The sequence below is a fragment of the Bombus flavifrons genome, chromosome 5 (genome assembly GCF_040668555.2).
Source record: "Bombus flavifrons isolate JBK064 chromosome 5, iyBomFlav1_principal, whole genome shotgun sequence".
Lineage (NCBI taxonomy): Eukaryota > Metazoa > Arthropoda > Insecta > Hymenoptera > Apidae > Bombus > Bombus flavifrons.
The window spans coordinates 16,008,513-16,025,759 of NC_138446.1; the positions used below are offsets into that span (position 1 = coordinate 16,008,513).

At 44.7% G+C, this 17,247-nt stretch overlaps 1 protein-coding gene across 3 annotated transcripts in view; it reads left to right on the forward strand.

The window, feature by feature from the left end:
• Positions 1-16,637, forward strand: part of LOC138179703 (rho GTPase-activating protein 20) — a 182,152-nt gene extending 165,515 nt beyond the window's left edge. For 2 of the 3 annotated variants that reach the window (XM_069112774.1, XM_069112776.1), the window contains 7 exons: positions 9,210-9,398; positions 11,445-11,600; positions 11,678-11,895; positions 12,188-12,314; positions 12,870-13,531; positions 13,610-13,908; positions 14,082-16,637. In XM_069112774.1, the coding sequence (XP_068968875.1) occupies positions 9,210-9,398; positions 11,445-11,600; positions 11,678-11,895; positions 12,188-12,314; positions 12,870-13,531; positions 13,610-13,908; positions 14,082-15,256 (2,826 nt within the window). In that variant the 3' untranslated portion in view covers positions 15,257-16,637. The remainder of the gene's footprint in view (positions 1-9,209; positions 9,399-11,444; positions 11,601-11,677; positions 11,896-12,187; positions 12,315-12,869; positions 13,532-13,609; positions 13,909-14,081) is intronic. The other variant, XM_069112775.1, reaches the window with a different exon arrangement.
• Positions 16,638-17,247: the final 610 nt, after the last annotated feature.

Consider the following 17,247-nt stretch of genomic DNA (forward strand, 5'->3'; position numbering starts at 1 on the left):
ATACCTTTGCCAGTTGTTATTACGAAGTGCCGCTAAATAGTAAAGGTGTGTACGTGTAAACGCAGAGGCGTAGAATCGCGGTCTTTCACGTTTTCTCGTCTTTCGCTAGAAATTCAATCGTTTCCTGGTTCTTCGGCTGTTGTTCAGTTACCTTGGTATCGAAATTACGCTCGTTTTATCCGTTTTCTTTGCTCGTTACAAAGGCAAAGGAAATAAGTTTTCGGCGAAATAGCGAGAAAGAACCGTACGGCAAGCGAAAGACCGCTGATTTCTGCTTGGAACTTTCATCATAACCCGTCGACGAAAGTATGCAATTACGTGTCACAATCCCGCTGCGCGGAGAAAGTACCGTACAAAGCAAGATGAGAGAGAGAGAGAAAGAGAGAAAGAGAGAGAGAGAGACTTAAGAACGGCCCTACGCCACTGATCGCGAGTTAGCGTACGCGACAAAGGTGGAATCTAAGCCAAGGCTTGGCACTGCCTTCGCTCGACCGCTTCGAGTATTACTATTATACGCCGCGAACTGTATCCGTACACGCCGTGCTCTACCATCGCGTGCGCTTAATGAATGAACATCGTGCACCGGTGAATTTTTACGCGACCACCTGCTTCCATTACTGGAATCGCTTCATTTCGACCCAAGTAACCATCTTTCCCTCTTACGTGCATCGTCCTTATATTTTACGCTTTGGAATGTTGTTCGATATTTTTATAAGAAGCTCGACTGTTCCATACGTTTCTGTGGTTAGGCATTTGCGATCGTGGTCTTTTATCCAGATTAGCAAAGGGTATAATAAATAAATACGATGAGATCGTCTCTCCGTGGCTATTGTTTCTCTTGGACCACGACCAGATTTTAGATTCCTCTTATCCACCCACGCACTATCCGACAGATTTCGAGGCAGCGCACTCTTCGAAATACGAGATCGATAAAATATTTTGCGATCGGTGGAAAGCTACAGCGATTGATACGAACGGATGTTATTTGCCGCGATACGTGGAAATTAAGGAGAAATCGACTTTTTCCGAACGTCTTGTAGACTGGAGAAATATTGGCAAGAAAACTCGTGGACTTTGAAACGGACGAGAAGATTCGATCGTACAGCCGCGTTCTGTATCGTCGTTGAACCCTTTCAAAGAAGATTCTTCTGTTCCTGTAAAGCGTCACACGCGAATGGCGAAAGGCGAATGTGGGCAGAGGAGCGTGTCGTGGCTTCGTCGAGGAATTATCGTTGCTCGCGGATAGTCGAGGTTTCGTAATCCGGCTCTCGGTAGTCGGCGTGTATATCGTCGTGTTCCTCGTCCGTTAGGCTCGTTTCAATGGATCGGTGACCGGAGGAACAGGTTCACCGTGCGCGTCACGGCTACGACCGAACTTTCTTTCGAAGAAATCGATGGGACACCCTCCGGGGTATTTGCCTTGGGTGCGCACGAACTTTATGGTGACGCGCTTGACAAAATATCGAATATTTTTCGACGACATAAAAGGACATATGTCGTTTGGTAAAAATACTTTCGTCTTTTTAATTAGCACGTATAACGCACACGTATTCCGTATGTAGCTATATAAATAATTTTTACGACCGGTACAACGTATAAAATTTCGTGAAAGATGCAGTTATCGGTATCGTGTAACAATAACTATATATACATTGGATTCGTGATACAACTTTAATGAAACGTAACTTCGAAATATATTACGACGAGACGAGATAAATTAAAAAAATCTTTTTCGAAGAAGATCGAAAGATAAAAATTCGACGACCGCAAGAGGATTAACGCAGCCTCGGATAAGATCGAATCGGTCGAACATCTCCACGAGATCTTCGGCTTTATTTTCGCGTTATTACATATTCTTGACGGGGCCAGCTGGATCGCGGCGGAATTATCGTCCATGGTAGATATACGATGTTTCGTAATCCCTTCGGTAGTCGACGTATATCCTCGCGTTTCTTGCAACGTGCCTCTTGTACGTGCTCGTTTATGCACGCCTATATATCGTACGTAATGCACGTTGCATTCCTCGACATTCGTACGCGCGTTATGCATTCCGCGTGGATTTGACCTCGATGCCGTGTTATTAATGCCCATTACGTTATATAAACGAACCGCCGTGATCGGCCAGCCGTGCGTAGAAGCGAGAAACGAGCGAAGAAGGAAGCAAAGGATAAAAGGATATACCCGTGAAACGAACGAGGAACGAACGGAACGTTTTCTTGGAGTAGAATCGCTCGGCGAGAGAGCCTTTTATTGATCGACCCAGCGATCGGTGTTTCCAATGGCGGACAGAAGGAAGATTTGTTTCTGTTGATATCGATTCTCTCGGATGTAAATCTAACCGTGGTCGCCGCGTAAATCACCGCCACAGGAAGCGGATTTTGTAACTTTTCCAGACAGGTGTTCTACGTTGCGTCAGCCTCCCAGCAATTTGTTCCGAGTGCGTATGTAGTACCCGTCCACGCTCTCCGTTCTCGTAACATCGGGATGCTGGATGGAAAAAGTTATTCCAGCCTGCGTCGAGCCTTCGGGGCCACGTTGACTTCCATTCGCCGTTCGCGATTGCCGCAATCGCTAAAAAAAATTGTGACGTCGCAGAGCTCGATTCTCTTCCATAGGCGACATTGCAGAGCTTTGTAACGAATATACCAAGTATCGTACAGAGATTGGAAAGAAGGCAGGTGAAAGATTGCGGTTCGATTAGTCGTAACGGAATATATTCATCTCATTCTCGTACGAATTTTCGCCTGCAGCGTATTATCGGTCACAGTAGTCAGGTTCTATTAATCGAGCAATACGAGCAAAGTAGCCGTCTTGCCCGTGTATCATCTCGCTGGTCTTATTCGCAGCTCTACATATCATTCGCGTTGCACTTAGCTCTGCTCCGTCGAGTTCGTTTTACGATGCAATATAGAAAAGTAGTCGGTGTAAAAGCCAAAAGAAAGGAAAGAAAACGCAGATAAGATCGCGACGATAAATAACGCTACAAAGAGGTTACCAGTTCAGAGAACACTCGTAGGGAACAAGAAAGCTAGGAATCATCACATGGTTGAACCGTTGAACCGTTTCATGGAAGGGATCTCTATCAACCAGCAAACTCGTTATCTCCCCGAAGAAAACACGATAACAATCGGACCTGGCTAGCTCATAGAAACGTTGACCCGTGAAATTCGCAGGGAAAGAAGCAGTTCTCCGTTACCCAGTCATCCTCTTGATTCTCGTTCACGATTCTTATCCCGACGTCGCGTTAATCAGAATCCGCTGGTGGACCTCGAGAGGTCAGCCAAGCGGTCGATCGAGAGTCATCCGGGCTGGAATCGCGTTCTGGACGGCGCAAAGGCGTAAACAGTCCGTCGAGAAATAGCTCGAACGCTCGGAGTCGCGAGGTCGTCGATTGGAGCATGGTATAACGGTAGATACGTTTAAGTACGCTTCCAGATAGATGACCAAGAGGTATATATACCATATCCGTGCGTATTCCAGGCACCGGTGATGTATGCATTCGTGGACGTATCGCCGAGGAGCCGAGGCAAAAAGGCCGTCACCGCGGATCCCCGCGACCTTTCTCTTCCATTCACCGCGTTCGAACAATTTCCAGCCGCGGGCACGTTCTCGCTGACTAATTAAATGATTGATCACCCCGACGGGCAAATTATCGTGCCGGCCGGCCGACAAATTAACCGCCGCCAGCCCTCTTCTGCCCGATCACTTTTTCTCCTCTTTGTACAGCGCGACACAAAAGCAACGGGCTCTCTAGGTTTCGTCACTCGAGAAGAATCACTGGGAACGGTTAAAGGATTCTACCGTGTATCGCGCGGTTGCTGTCGCCGTTCTTCACGATGAACCGACTACAATAGTTGGAAATTTTATATATCACTTATTTTCATCGCGATTCCGTACTTGCGTACGTGAGTATCGCACGAGTATTACCTTTTGTTCTTGACAGGTTTTATCGTGTTGTTGATTGTCATATTTTTGGCATACATATACAGAGTGTTAATAAAAGACGATTGTTCGAAACCAAGACAGCGAAGAAAGTTTTACACGCGTAGAAATATTTGGGTTACGTTATCGAGAGTTTTATTTCGCGCTAGAAGTATCTGCACGCACGCAATCCTCTTTACAATTTAGAAGATCACACGTCGACCTGACGTGGATAAAAACGGCGGTCTCGCGATAAATGTACAGTAGACGCGTCGATTGTGCAAAGCATCGGGAATAATACGCGGAATCGGATTTCTACGCCCGGAGCCAGAAAGCTCGATTTACGAGCGCACACATGACTTGTCGAGCCGCAACTTCTCTCGAATAGAAAAGTACACGTACTTCTTGGGTCTCCTTTTTTCACCGATGCGTGCTTACTATGCTAATTAGCAATAATTTAACCGGTCGGCGCTTGTAGCGCCGTCGAAATCCTCTCCGGAACGAAATGTACGTTCCTTACCTCACCAATTTTTTTTCCTCTCTTTCACACGTCGCTTTCTTTGCTCTCGCGAGTCCCCAGGACATACATGTCGCTCCTTTGTGCCGCTGATTAATATGCGAAGGCATCCTGAGGCTCGTCGAGCTGCATTAACAAGCAGCCTCTTGTGCATGGTCAGGACACCTACCCCTCGAAAAGCCACCCTGCAAGAAGAAACCTTCCTACGGTTTCCCTGGAATAGCTCTTTCTTTCTTTCTTCTACGGCCTATCCAGCAGAAGTTCCTTTGTACCGAAGAGCACTCGAGCTCGGTGAAGTATTTATTTCGCTGATCTCGAGGCGCGATTGGGATGGAACTCTTTGTGCGCCTGGAACGAATCATACGAACCGTGGCATCGAGGATTTCGGTGGTTCCGACGACGGCTGTTTCTTCTCTTTTATTTGGAAGACACGGAGGATTCTCGAATATATGAGGATTAGTCGAAAAAAGAAAGAAACGGAGTATAAAATGTTTCATCGTGAAAGCTGCTGGTATTAGTATTCAACCTCTGGAATTCGAACGTACATATTTCAGACGTGTCACGGGATATCTCGTTTCCGTGTGTTTCTTAGCGATGTACTAGACGCTGTCTGCAGAACGTTGAAAAAAAATTCAATTAGGCTGTTAGCGAATCGGTAACAACCTCTGAGAAAAATGTCTGGGAACTGGAGTGCGTCACGTGTTCGATGTGTTTTAACGCGAAAGACTCGTATATTCCATCGATCGAGTTGTTTCGACATTAGGCGAGCAAAAAGGCCAGTTGATTCGATCGAACGAAGAATATCGTGTACAGAAAGCGATTCAAAGCTTTCGTACGTTCGTACGAATGTTTTGCGACTATGTGTCGTTGCTTGTAGAGAAAATAGAAGAAAATAAGTACGTATGACTCGGTCTCGTGATACGTGGGCCAGCTCGTGACTCGATAACGATTATCGATCGTCGATCGAGCGTACAACGCCGCGTTCCATGTTCCAGCTATTCCTAAGAATATAATCGATGTGGCGCGGTGAAAGTGTGCGAAAACGGGCGCAGAAACGGTGCCGGTGTAAGAATGCCGCGTAAAAGTACGTGTCGTTGGAACAATGACGATGGGAAACGGAACGAAAGAAAACGAGTAAAGAAGAGAAGAGAGAGGATATTGGATGTGGCCTCGTGGTCGATGATACGCATCGAAGAATGCCAATAGCGTCAAACTGTAAAAATTACTCCGTGAAAGAGAAATTTTCCGACTCCCGTAAAGCACGTCGAACACGGCAATTATCGCGAACCTAACTAGCGTCGGTAAAACGAGAATGAAGAAAAGGAACTATGATTAGAACGAATTCCATCGTGACCCTGATTATCAAGCGCTATTACAATCCTGGGAAGAGTGGATTTTTAAATGATAAAGGGAAAATATTCGGATAATTTGTAATGTTTGTAATTACGAAGATTTTTGTTGATTATGGTTTGTTGCAATATCGCAGAGAAATACTTTGTGGATTATAGAAAACTCTTGAAACCTAAAGAATTTTTAAAAAATAAATTTAGTACGAATTTTTCATAAATTTCCTAAATGTCTCCTTTAAGTATTCAAACTTATTAGATGTGTATTAGACTTATTAAAAGATTAATTGGTAATCTTGTAGAATTTTTAACAAATTTCTATACTGGCTAAATTTATGAAATATCTATATGTATTAAATGTATTAAAAGAAATAAAAATTCGCCACAGAAAATTCTTTCCACGATCACCAAAATATTCCTCCGCAACATCCTAGCTAATTCGATTAGCAGATTAAAGCGAAGGTCTTCCATTGAAGGAAAAAGATCTCTCTCGATGACACAGAACGCCCAATCGTTCTCTATGGTCGGCCCACTCAAGAAAACTTTCCATCTCGATAAAAAACGATAAAAACATGATGGCGAAAAGAAAAAAACGTATTCGGCCACGCGTTCTGCACGTCTCCTGGTACTCGTCACGCGAGAAGGCGCATAGATAAGAAAAGCGGTGACATACGAGGTACAGTCTCTACTCAGGTGGAAGCGATTACTTCCGGTGGTCCGATGATTCATTGCACGCGAAAGATGTATCACGGGGCGAGGTGTGTTGCGCGCGAAATCTCGCTTCGTTCTTGTAGTCAGTCTGGCAGCTCTGAGGCGAGCAACCGGTCCTCGTCACGCCTTCCCTCTCGACGTCCGCAGCTGTCCCGTATATTTTCTTTCGTGGCGTGTTGTCGCGTGTCGTTGTCAGAAACGTATTTCACGATCGACGTTCGTAGATCGAGATGTTCATCAAGTACGTGGACGTGTTCATGGACGAGGGTTACATGTCCGACTCGTCGAATGTAGGTATACTAAACGTGAGAAGAATTTGTTGCGATCGAACGAATCGAAGCAATTGCGAGTTTGAAACAGCGTTTGAGATCGTATAGCAGTTTCCACGATACAGCGAGGCTCTAAATTAATCAAACGATGCAGCATCTACGAATGGGAATCTGAAATCTGTAAAGAGTTCGCTACCTAAGTATTATCTAAACTACTTATGTACCTTATTAAGAAGTAATCAACTCGGGCGCGCACAGTTACCGCAAACCATTCGCTGGCAGCCAGCTGTAATTTCAAGTTAAACGTCTTTCACTGAAGTTCGAGAGGAAGGATCGCTAACCGCGTATTCTTCGCAGGTGTTTGTAATTTAGTTCAATTTTCGCGGCTAACCTTGTCTTCTCTAAGTTGTTTTACGGTACGAACCGCCTCTTGCTCGATCGTCTATCGCGAATAGAGCCCATTCTTCGATCACCTAGCCGTCTCTATTGCTCGCTTTTTATTAAATCGCCCATATAACTATCCGACTATTTGATCGCTGCGTATGTTTACGGAGGTTGTGTTACGATTCCAACTGATTTATCGAATACAGACGTTCGTTTTATAATTATATCGCTGGGAGAAAATAGTGGTCGTTTCACGTATTTTCTTCCAACGCTAAATCACAATTGACAGAATTCTAAGACATCGAAGAATTTCCACGTTTCGTAAGTAATTCTCTGCCAACGACGAAAGTTCGTTCAGCGACTTCAAACGTGACGTAGACTTGACCGATTTCACTATCTCGTTGTATCACAGGGGCTACTATAGAATACACGTGTTGGCTTATGATAATATCGAAGTGATTGCACAATCCTCGACGATCGATCATCGAATAATCGACGACATAGTGAAATTTGGGTTCGTTAGCGGCTCGTCTTAAGCCTCTGCCTTCTGTGGGATTAACCGCGATTTGACCGGCTTTGAGTAGATTCGTATTACTTCGTTTGTACATGGGCCATGGATACCAAATCCGATTCCTGGTTCGATCACGCAGCGGAACACGAACGTAGAAGTGGTACGTACACTTTCGTTACGAAAGCCGGTTCTGTGTGGGTGGTACGCACCGCGGTGGTCGCATTTTAATTGAAAATTTCGAAGCACGTGTGGGTGCGGATAATAAACGGAGCAATGTAAAAACGTCGGCGTACTTACCCTTGACGAATCGACTACTCAGGGAAAATTGCAATTCACCGCGATATTTCTGTCGATGTCTCACGTGTACACCCCCGCTGCTGATTCTTAGAATAATTATTTATTTCACGAAAGACAAAAGTAAACTTATATTTCAACTGCCGACTATCGTTTCATCAAGTTCTATATTTCATTTTCATGCTAACAAATCTCTGCAGTCGTATAAAATTTGAAGTTCACGATCGACGTGAAATCATCGAAGTCGCGTTAAAAATAAAAATGAGCTAAGACTCACGAGCGTACATAGTTCGAGAATGAAATAGTTTTACAATAATATGACGTTGGCACGGGTCTACAGGGCCAATCCGTGGGCGTTTATCGTAAACAGTAACGGAAATTCGAACAGCTGATGCGAACAGCTCGTGCCTCGTAGCAATTAAGCAATGAATCAACCGATCGCGTGGTCGCGAGTCGGTAGAAATTCGTCCCAGCGAGCAGAGTTAGCTCGAACGAAACGGCACGACGTGATTGAACGGTGAGTCGCCGTGAATTTACATAACTCGCTTCGATGTATCGCGGACGACGATTATCCGGATCGTCGCGATTGAAAAAGTTCGCGTCGATTCTTTGCCGCGGCAGCATTTCGCGTTACGACTCACCGACCGATATCACTGAGTAACTTGGTGCGTCGATCGCTGGGGAAAACGAACACACTCCCTATTTCCCAACGGTTTCCTTTTCCTGCTTTCACAATCTTACCATTAGAACTTCACATTATCGTAATTGTGGCGAAGTAGAGGGATTTCGCAGAGTGTTGCGCAAAATTCATCGATTTACTGTGGTGCGATCATTCGAGCCTGGTTTCTCGAGAGCGTGCGAGAGTTGGTAATGCAAAGGAATAATTTTCTGGATATTTTAACTTTTTTTTTTTAATTTTCTAATACGTCATTAAGAATATCGTTGTTAAATATGCAAAATACGTTCAGGAAAGAATAGAAATACTCGATATTGTTTTGTTATTCGGTAATTTCCAATAGGTCAGGCTTCTTTCCAATAGACAATGGTTCTCGTCGGTAAAACATAAAAAATATATCGAATACAATATCGATCAATATTTTCGTCATTTTTAAGAGAACAAGCTACGTGCTGCATTCACAATCCTGGTATGAATAAAATATAGTAGAATTTTAGCGAATCTATGATACGATCTAGAATGCAAAGAGAAACAATTTACCGAGATAATCTAACGAGAAAACGCTTTTTAAATGTTGCAGGTCCAGAGGCTGGCCGAATACGAGAGGTACCTAGGCCAGGAGGCAAGAAACCTAGTGGAGAACGGAAACGGAAGCGTCGGCAGTGGCGCCGTTCTTCAACGTGGTCAGCTCGAGGGCGATCTTCACCGTATCCAGGAACTCTTTCCTGGTGATAATCTCCGGCTACACGAACGAGATGTCCTTACCACGGTACTTGTCTGTTTCTTCGCGCTTTACCAACATATACATTCGCGCATAAAACTTTTTCCTTCGTCATTGCGATTACTCAACGTAGAGAAAATCAGTAAAATAAGCGTGAAATATTTGTTGCTTAAAAAATGTAACAGTTATGGGAGAAGTAGGAAAGAACGCTATCGTACGATGCGTTTCAACGATTCTCACGAGCACCCCACAGCATATTTCCTGGCACTCGTGAAAAACACTGGCGCGTTCAACGCGCGTGATGTTTCCCACGGATCTCACAGGCTACTCCACAGAATCTTTTTCTATGCCATTTTCACGTATGATGGATGTGACGTATCGTGAAAAAACAGCGTTGCTAGATTAACTAGGAAGCGCGTCGTGTGCTTTTTGACCCGGAAATATGCATACTTAATCCATAAAACTGGTCCAGCAAATTATATTCATCGACGAAATTCTCCATTCTAAACGGTAACTAACGTACTACTCGACTTTACAATTCGTATTTCGTGAATCAACAGCTATTTTATGCTTTAGACGCTTCACTCTGCAATTCTTCGTTTCTTAGATTGGACGACTTTTTCATTTGCAATTTGAGAGCCGACAGATAATATATAGATCTTTGAAACTAATGGTAAACGCCGAGTCTTCAGCTTTGTCTTTAGATCGTGACTCTATACTTCGTATTGCCGATCTCGAGTAGATTGTTTTCTTCTTCTTCTCCTTCGAATTCCTTTTTCATCATACGCAATGATTAAAGCACGCAAGTCGATGATACAGATTTTCATTCGTATCTACGAATGACAACACTGTTTGCCGCGGCGCGGCGTGTCATCGTCCCACGTGTATCGCGGTCTAATTTGCATACTGGGCGTAAAGAGTACGTATTGTCAAGAGCAGGGATTACGGGGCATCAAGTGAGATCACGGGTCCACTGCACTGGTCGCATAGGCGGACCCGTGCTCGAGTTTCTCAATGCTGCTCTGCACATTCATGCGCATATTCCTGAGAACGATGATAGAACGAATCACGTAGAATCATTTGGAGTCATCGGTATGTTTACCTGGATTTCCACGGCATTTATTAACATACGATAATTCGATGCAACGCAACAACCAAGCAGTAGCATTAGTAGAGTACCGATAGTTTCAGAAACGACTGCGAGTTACGACCTAGTCGAGAGAACGGAATACGAGGAGCATCGATTTCGTAAGGCAGAAGAAGGCCAAGAAGGAATGACGAGGGACACAAATCTGACGCTCGACGCCGTCAAAGCGAAATATGTTAATCAGTCTGCCCTGTGGTCGTTTGTAATTTCGTGCGTCGTCTTCTTGCTATATTTGGTAGGGTTATTTGTCAGGCGTAACCGTTCATCCGTCTCTGCGCGTCTTGACATCGGCGGAAGTCACGGGAAAAGCAACTGGTATCCGCTGGAATCTCTCGACTGGAACCGCGTCGCAATACATCTGATAAACGGTCGTTTAATTTTGCTACTAAACGGCTTCGATATAAATCGGTATTTTCCACTGTTTTCCAGTAGCTTCGTCGAATGTGAACTAGCCTTTGCTGAAAATTTCGAACGGGTTCCTTGCTGAAAAAAAACGATGCTTCGCTCTCGGTGAATAGAGAGCCGGTGAAATAATGCTGTTCAGTCATCCGAATGTTAATGCGGCTTGGCACGTTGGCGTTCAGTTATTAGCCGCCTGCTGCGAGGATGATAATAATTTATGTCCTAGATCCGAGCATCAAAATTAGTCGTTACTTTGTGACCCTTTAACACGGTAACTGGACAGAAGAGCGCCCCTTCCAATGGATAATTTAATGCTAATCCCTTGTCAACTATGCTCGATACCGCGTCGATATTTTCCATTTCCAATGTCGATTCCCTACGTGATATTTCGTGCAACAAATATAACGGCGATCCAAAAGCATTGGTTAGGTCGAATCGGAGGAATTTTGTTTTGCTTCTCAAGTGGTATGGTATTGCCCTTGTTCAAATATAGCAGAGTTTGTTATTGATTTCGTTATACGGCAACGCGGTCTGTTTCGTTTCAGAAAATGAAGAGTCTGATCCGCAAGAGGAACGGCGGAAACCCTGGAAGGCTGACGAGAGTGTTGTCGCAGAAATCTCTAAACGTGTCCAACAACTCACCGGCTCCGAAATCTCCGCCGAGGACTTTCCTCTTGGAGACTCCGGTACAATTCACCACGGTGAGTGATCATAATAGTAATTCAAATATTACGTTTAAGTTCACCGTAATAATGCAATCTCTTTTCCGTATTTACAGGGTGTACAATCCCAGGACAGACACCTTTTTCTCTTCTCCGACCTATTGCTCATAGCAAAGGCACGAAGCGGCGGTAACTTTAAGCTGAAACAATCCGTAAGAATGAGCGAGCTATGGCTAACTGCCGGGCACATAGAGGATGTGGCCGAAACGAGCAAATCTCAGGAAACGAGCTTCGTCCTCGGCTGGCCCACTACGAACGTCGTCGCAACTTTTATGTACGTGCCTGCCGATGCTTTACATGTGCCTTATCCACGCTGTTGGTATCTCGTTCTCTTGTGTTATTGCACCCTTTTCACGTTTCTTTACACCCTACCTGGACTCGTAATGACGTCGCGACTCCGCGTCGCTTCGAGGTTCCAGCCAGAATTCTTTTAGTGGCGCAATAAACTCGCAAACGAGAAACCGCTCGAGGGTGGCGGCAAAGAGATATATCGTTCGATTAACCGTCGAGGTGTCGGCTTTATCGCGACATCGCGCATCACACAAACGTTTATTCGTTTCTTTCAGGACTGCTGCAGCGAGGGATCTCTGGTGGGGACGTTTGACCGAACTCGTACGAGAGGAGAGTATGAAGGAGCCGCCCGACACGAACATTCAAGTCGTGTATCACGACAGTGACACGAACACGGAATACGTAAGTACTGCATACTGCTCTCCGTCGTTGCGCGCAATATACAGTCGCATACGCGTATTCAAAGCCGAACGAGAGGCAGATACACGCGGTCACGCCTTCACGGTCCATTCTTTGCACATCGTAGCGCTCCAAGAGAGACCGTAGTTCGATCGCTTGACCTTCCTGGAGGCATTCTTCTTTCAGATGCCCCTTTTATATCATTGACGTCAACGCTGGAGTGGATCGGTTCTACTAAAAAGACCCTCCTTCTATCTCGCGGCCTTTGTACGACGTGTTCGCTCCTCCGGTCGAGGTTCATTATCGACCAGCGCGTCGTATTTAAATACACGCGCCGCTCGACACCTCTATTAGAGAACACGCGAGCGCCTATCGTTTGCCAGAAGCTGCGGTCAACGTGAACGCATACTCTCGCGTAACCCCTAATAACTATAATCGCGTGTACCAGCACGTATTCTCTTTACCGTATGTCTGTGTTGCGCGCGATTACGATTCTCTCCGAGCAATCCTGTTATTCGTGTTGCAAGCTACATCCGCGTCCCATCTTGGTATTTGCAGTGTAAGACGATTATGGTGGGATCCGAGATGACAGCGGCAGCCTGTGTGAACCTGGCCACGCGTCTCTTGGATCTTCAAGGACCTTTTCAACTGTGGGCCAGAACGTCTGCTGACGAGGCGCCGTATCCTCTGATAGGACACGAGAGGCCTTTCGCCGTCAAACTGTCCAATTTAAGACACACGCTGTCCGCGGAGGAAGGTTTCGATCTGGAGCATTGCAACAAAAGTGGACACGATACTTGCCACTTTATACTCAGGCCGGTACCAAAATCACCGGTAAAAAAGAACAAGTCCAAGATCACTGGGTTATTGAGGAGATCCCTTTCGTTGAACCCGAGTTTGTTTGGAGTCAATTTATCAAGGCTCGACGAAAATGGATTGCCGAAACCTGTGTTAGTAATGCTCCAGCAATTATTCGCCAAGGGACCATTCACGCAAGGAATCTTCAGAAAATCGGCGAATGTTAGAATCGTTCGAGAACTACGAGACCAGATCGAGTCTACTGGAGATCCCAGTTGCTTGGAAGATGCTCCAATTATAGCCGTGGCAGCTCTCCTTAAAGACTTTCTGAGATCCTTACCGGACCCTTTGCTGACTTCCCACCTGTTTCCCCTCTGGATGGATAGCCTGGACACACCAAATCCTGTTCAAACTATTAAAAAGTAAGCGAAGAAACGGTTTTACAGTAACAAGAAATTCTTCGTGTTTGTGCGATATTTAACGAACAATGGTGATTTCAGTATTTTAGATAGATTGCCCAAAGCGAATTACACCCTGCTATCGCATCTGATCTGCGTTCTACACCATGTGGCACGACGGTCGAAGCACAATCTCATGTGTGCCAGTAATCTGGGCGTGTGTTGTGGACCAAGCTTACTCTGGTCGCCAAATCCGTCGGTGAATCAGAGCAGGGCGATCCCTACACTGACGGAGATGTTGATTCGTCATTGTGAAGTCCTGTTTGGGGAGGGCGTCACGCAGCTCTTTGGGGAGGAACGCAGTGACAGTGGAGCCGAAGAAAGCACCGATAGCCTTCACTGTGAGCACTTTGCTTTATCTTTCTTCTTCTTCTCCTTCTTCCTCTTCTTCGTCTTTTTCTTTAATTCTTCTTTCTTTTTTTACTCTGTGAATCATAAGCGAAGTATGCGTTTGTTCCTTTGGTATTCACTTTATGTAAGTGTTCAGTCCACAGAGGAATTTCTCTCGTTGCAGCAGGTGGGCTTTCTCTGGACAGCCTGGACCTGACGGAACCACCGCGTAAAGACCACATGTCTCTTTCAAGAGATTCTGGTCTGACCCTGTCGGATTGTCAGCTGTTCATCCCAGAGTCTCCGGTGGGATCCGAGGACTCTGCCGCGAATGCCTCGTCATCCAGCTTCGACAAGTCTCTGACCAAAGAGGACAAGTCTACCAGCAAGTCGTATATCCGTGTCTACGGTGGATGGGAAGAGCGAATGAACGGCTACGCGGCAAATAATCATCACACGAGCGCCGTTGAGCATAATTTCAGGGAGGAGAAGAGCAGCATCGGTTACCCTAATCCGAATTTTCAGAGACAAGATTGGCTGAGGGCTCAGCTGAAGAGAACGCCAAGAACAAAGTTGGACGAGCACGATCATCGTAAAGACAGGTTCGATGAGAAGGATATCTACGGCAGGGAGTATCTGAGACAAGAGTCCATGAAGGAGAACATGGAGAATTGCAAGGACATCTACAGGAGTTCGCAACTGGACATAACGCGGGATCTTCGGACGGAATACGAAAGAGCTACGCAACAGGACATCTGTACGGAACGGGTCTCCATTCATAATTCGGAGCAGGATCTGTCGGGAGACGCGACGTTGTCCAGTGACAGATACGAATTCAAGAAGGAACGGTTCAACGAGTTCAAAAAGGTCAAGTCGGAAATGTATGTTAATCGCGAGTCACCAGTCTCTCAGAACGGTAGCTACCATTCGGGAAGCGATCTGTACGAGTTCAAAAAGGTGAAGAGCGAGATATACGTGAACAAAGAAACGACGCGTACGGAGAGATACGAATCTGAGAGTAGCATCTATGGGAATAGGGACAGAACGAGCGAGATATACGACTCGAGAGAGAGGAGTGATTTGTACTCGTTCAAGCAAGCCGAGGCGATCGATTTGTACGGTGACGAAGACGACGAGGAAGAGAGAACGTGGCCGGATACACCACCACCACTACCACCGAGATTGAGGCATCTGCCACCGGTACACATGAATCTGGAGGACAGACACAAAGTGGCGGGTAGGTCAAGGTCTTTACCACCGCCTCCTCCTTATCGTCCGCCTCCTCAACCTCGTGCCTCGGTTACCACTAGGCACCTAGGATATGGAAGATCCGTCGTCGATGACGAGAGCTATGTTTAATATGAAACGAGGAGATAGTAGAATCGCTCTTGCGTGTATGTTTGTGTGTACGTGTGTGGTGTACGTATGATGCGTCTGTGTGTATGTTGGCACTTCGGGAGAATCAAAGAACCGAAAAAGTCGCAGGTCGAGATCATGGATACATGTTGGCTCGTGTATCCATGCGATCTCGGTACGGCTGAAACTAGTCCAAACTGGAACGCACGTACGATATCGGAAAGAATAGCGATGTGTATAATATTGAATTGTATGCTCACCGAGGAATGAGGAATTATACAGAGTTGCTTAGTGTTTGTTTCGTCAAAACGTAAAATAGATCGGAAAAGTTAAAGTAATTACGTTTAAAGATATATTCGTAAGTCACAAAACGCTGTCGGTTATTGACGATTCCTAGCGATAGGACTTGACTGTTATACAGTGATTCAGGGTGCTTCCACGAGCCTTCATAGGTTTCCCTTTTTCTTTTAAATTAGTTATTCATATAGAGACATTTATTATTAAGTATAGATTGTAGCGGACAAGACTTGCGTCGAGATGATATTATTCGTAATTTCTTTTCTTACGCGAAGAATTTTTGTAAAAATGAAGAAAAATGAAATATATATATATATATACATATATATATATATAACGTGTAAAGTACGCGTACTATGCGGAAAGAAAAAAAACACAATCTGTGCGATATTCAAATGCGAACTGCCGTTTAGAGAGGGAGAATCAGGCGTCAATATCTACGGAACGAATCCCGATAATAAAATGCAAATTTTATTGCAACTACTTCAGAAAAGGCAGAGCGAGGTTCGTTTCCATTCGTCGTCCTAACATCATCTTTTTAAATACGTTCACATAGCTAAGCGCACATCTCTGTATTGATATGTTCCGCAATTTCGAGATTGTCCGACGTTCGCAAACTCGCGCAACGAGAAAACAACATTGACTGCCCCCCCCCCCCCATCGCGTTTCCTCTTGTGTTCTTTGTATAATAGATTCACGTTTCCTTCTTGTCTCCCAACAGGAAATTGATTCATTGCGGAATAAACATGACAGTTAAATAATTCTTCCTCTCCTTCTCTCTCTGTTTATTATAATTATACCATTTTGTCTTCTATCTTTTTTTTTAAACTTAGAACATATAAATCGTAGTATTTCGTGTACGCGAATAAAAGGGCGATTATCTTAAACTATAAGATACACGCGAAAGTTGAACGAAGCTGTTCGCGCGATCCAAATCTTTCGCTCTTCTCTGTATATATTAATGTATACTGTAATCTTTTATATTGATAAACGTATATGATATACCCTATGCAATACCCGTAAGGTATGTATACTTATCTAAATTATACGACATGCTATGAGAAGTAAATATATTTCGTATTTTATACAGTTGCGTGTGGTTCAACTCTATTCAATATTCATTTCTCGCATCCTGCTGATACCCTGGCGAGCGGCCGCAAGAATTTCAGTGATGAGTCTTGAAAATCATCGCGGACGATCGTGTTTTTTTACTTCCGCGCGAGTATCACCTGAATATGCGTTTCTTGTTCTGATCAATTCTTTCAAATAAATGGGGTTATATTCGTATACAGCATTTATCTGTAAAATGCGTTCACCATGTTTATGGATTACGAGGAATTCGCTAGCCTTCAATTAGACAAGCCTGTGCCTGATCTAAGAGTACGTAATATCACATGTGAACGCGATTTTCTATGAACGATCGACTCATACTCTAAATGTACGTTCCTAGAATGAAGAGCAATTAAAGAAGCACAGTTTAGATCCTAATTTGGAAAAAAGGCCTATAGACAGAGCGCTTTATCTTTTGGCGTAAGTGGAACTTAAATATACATATGATAATAAACCCGACTCGATAACGAGTCACTTTCGCCGAAAATGAAAACCGCGTCTTCCGTATCACCAGGACACACCTCTTTACAGAGAACCGGCATATCCTTGGGGCATGGTTAATAATAGTAATTTTGCGCATAGCGCTT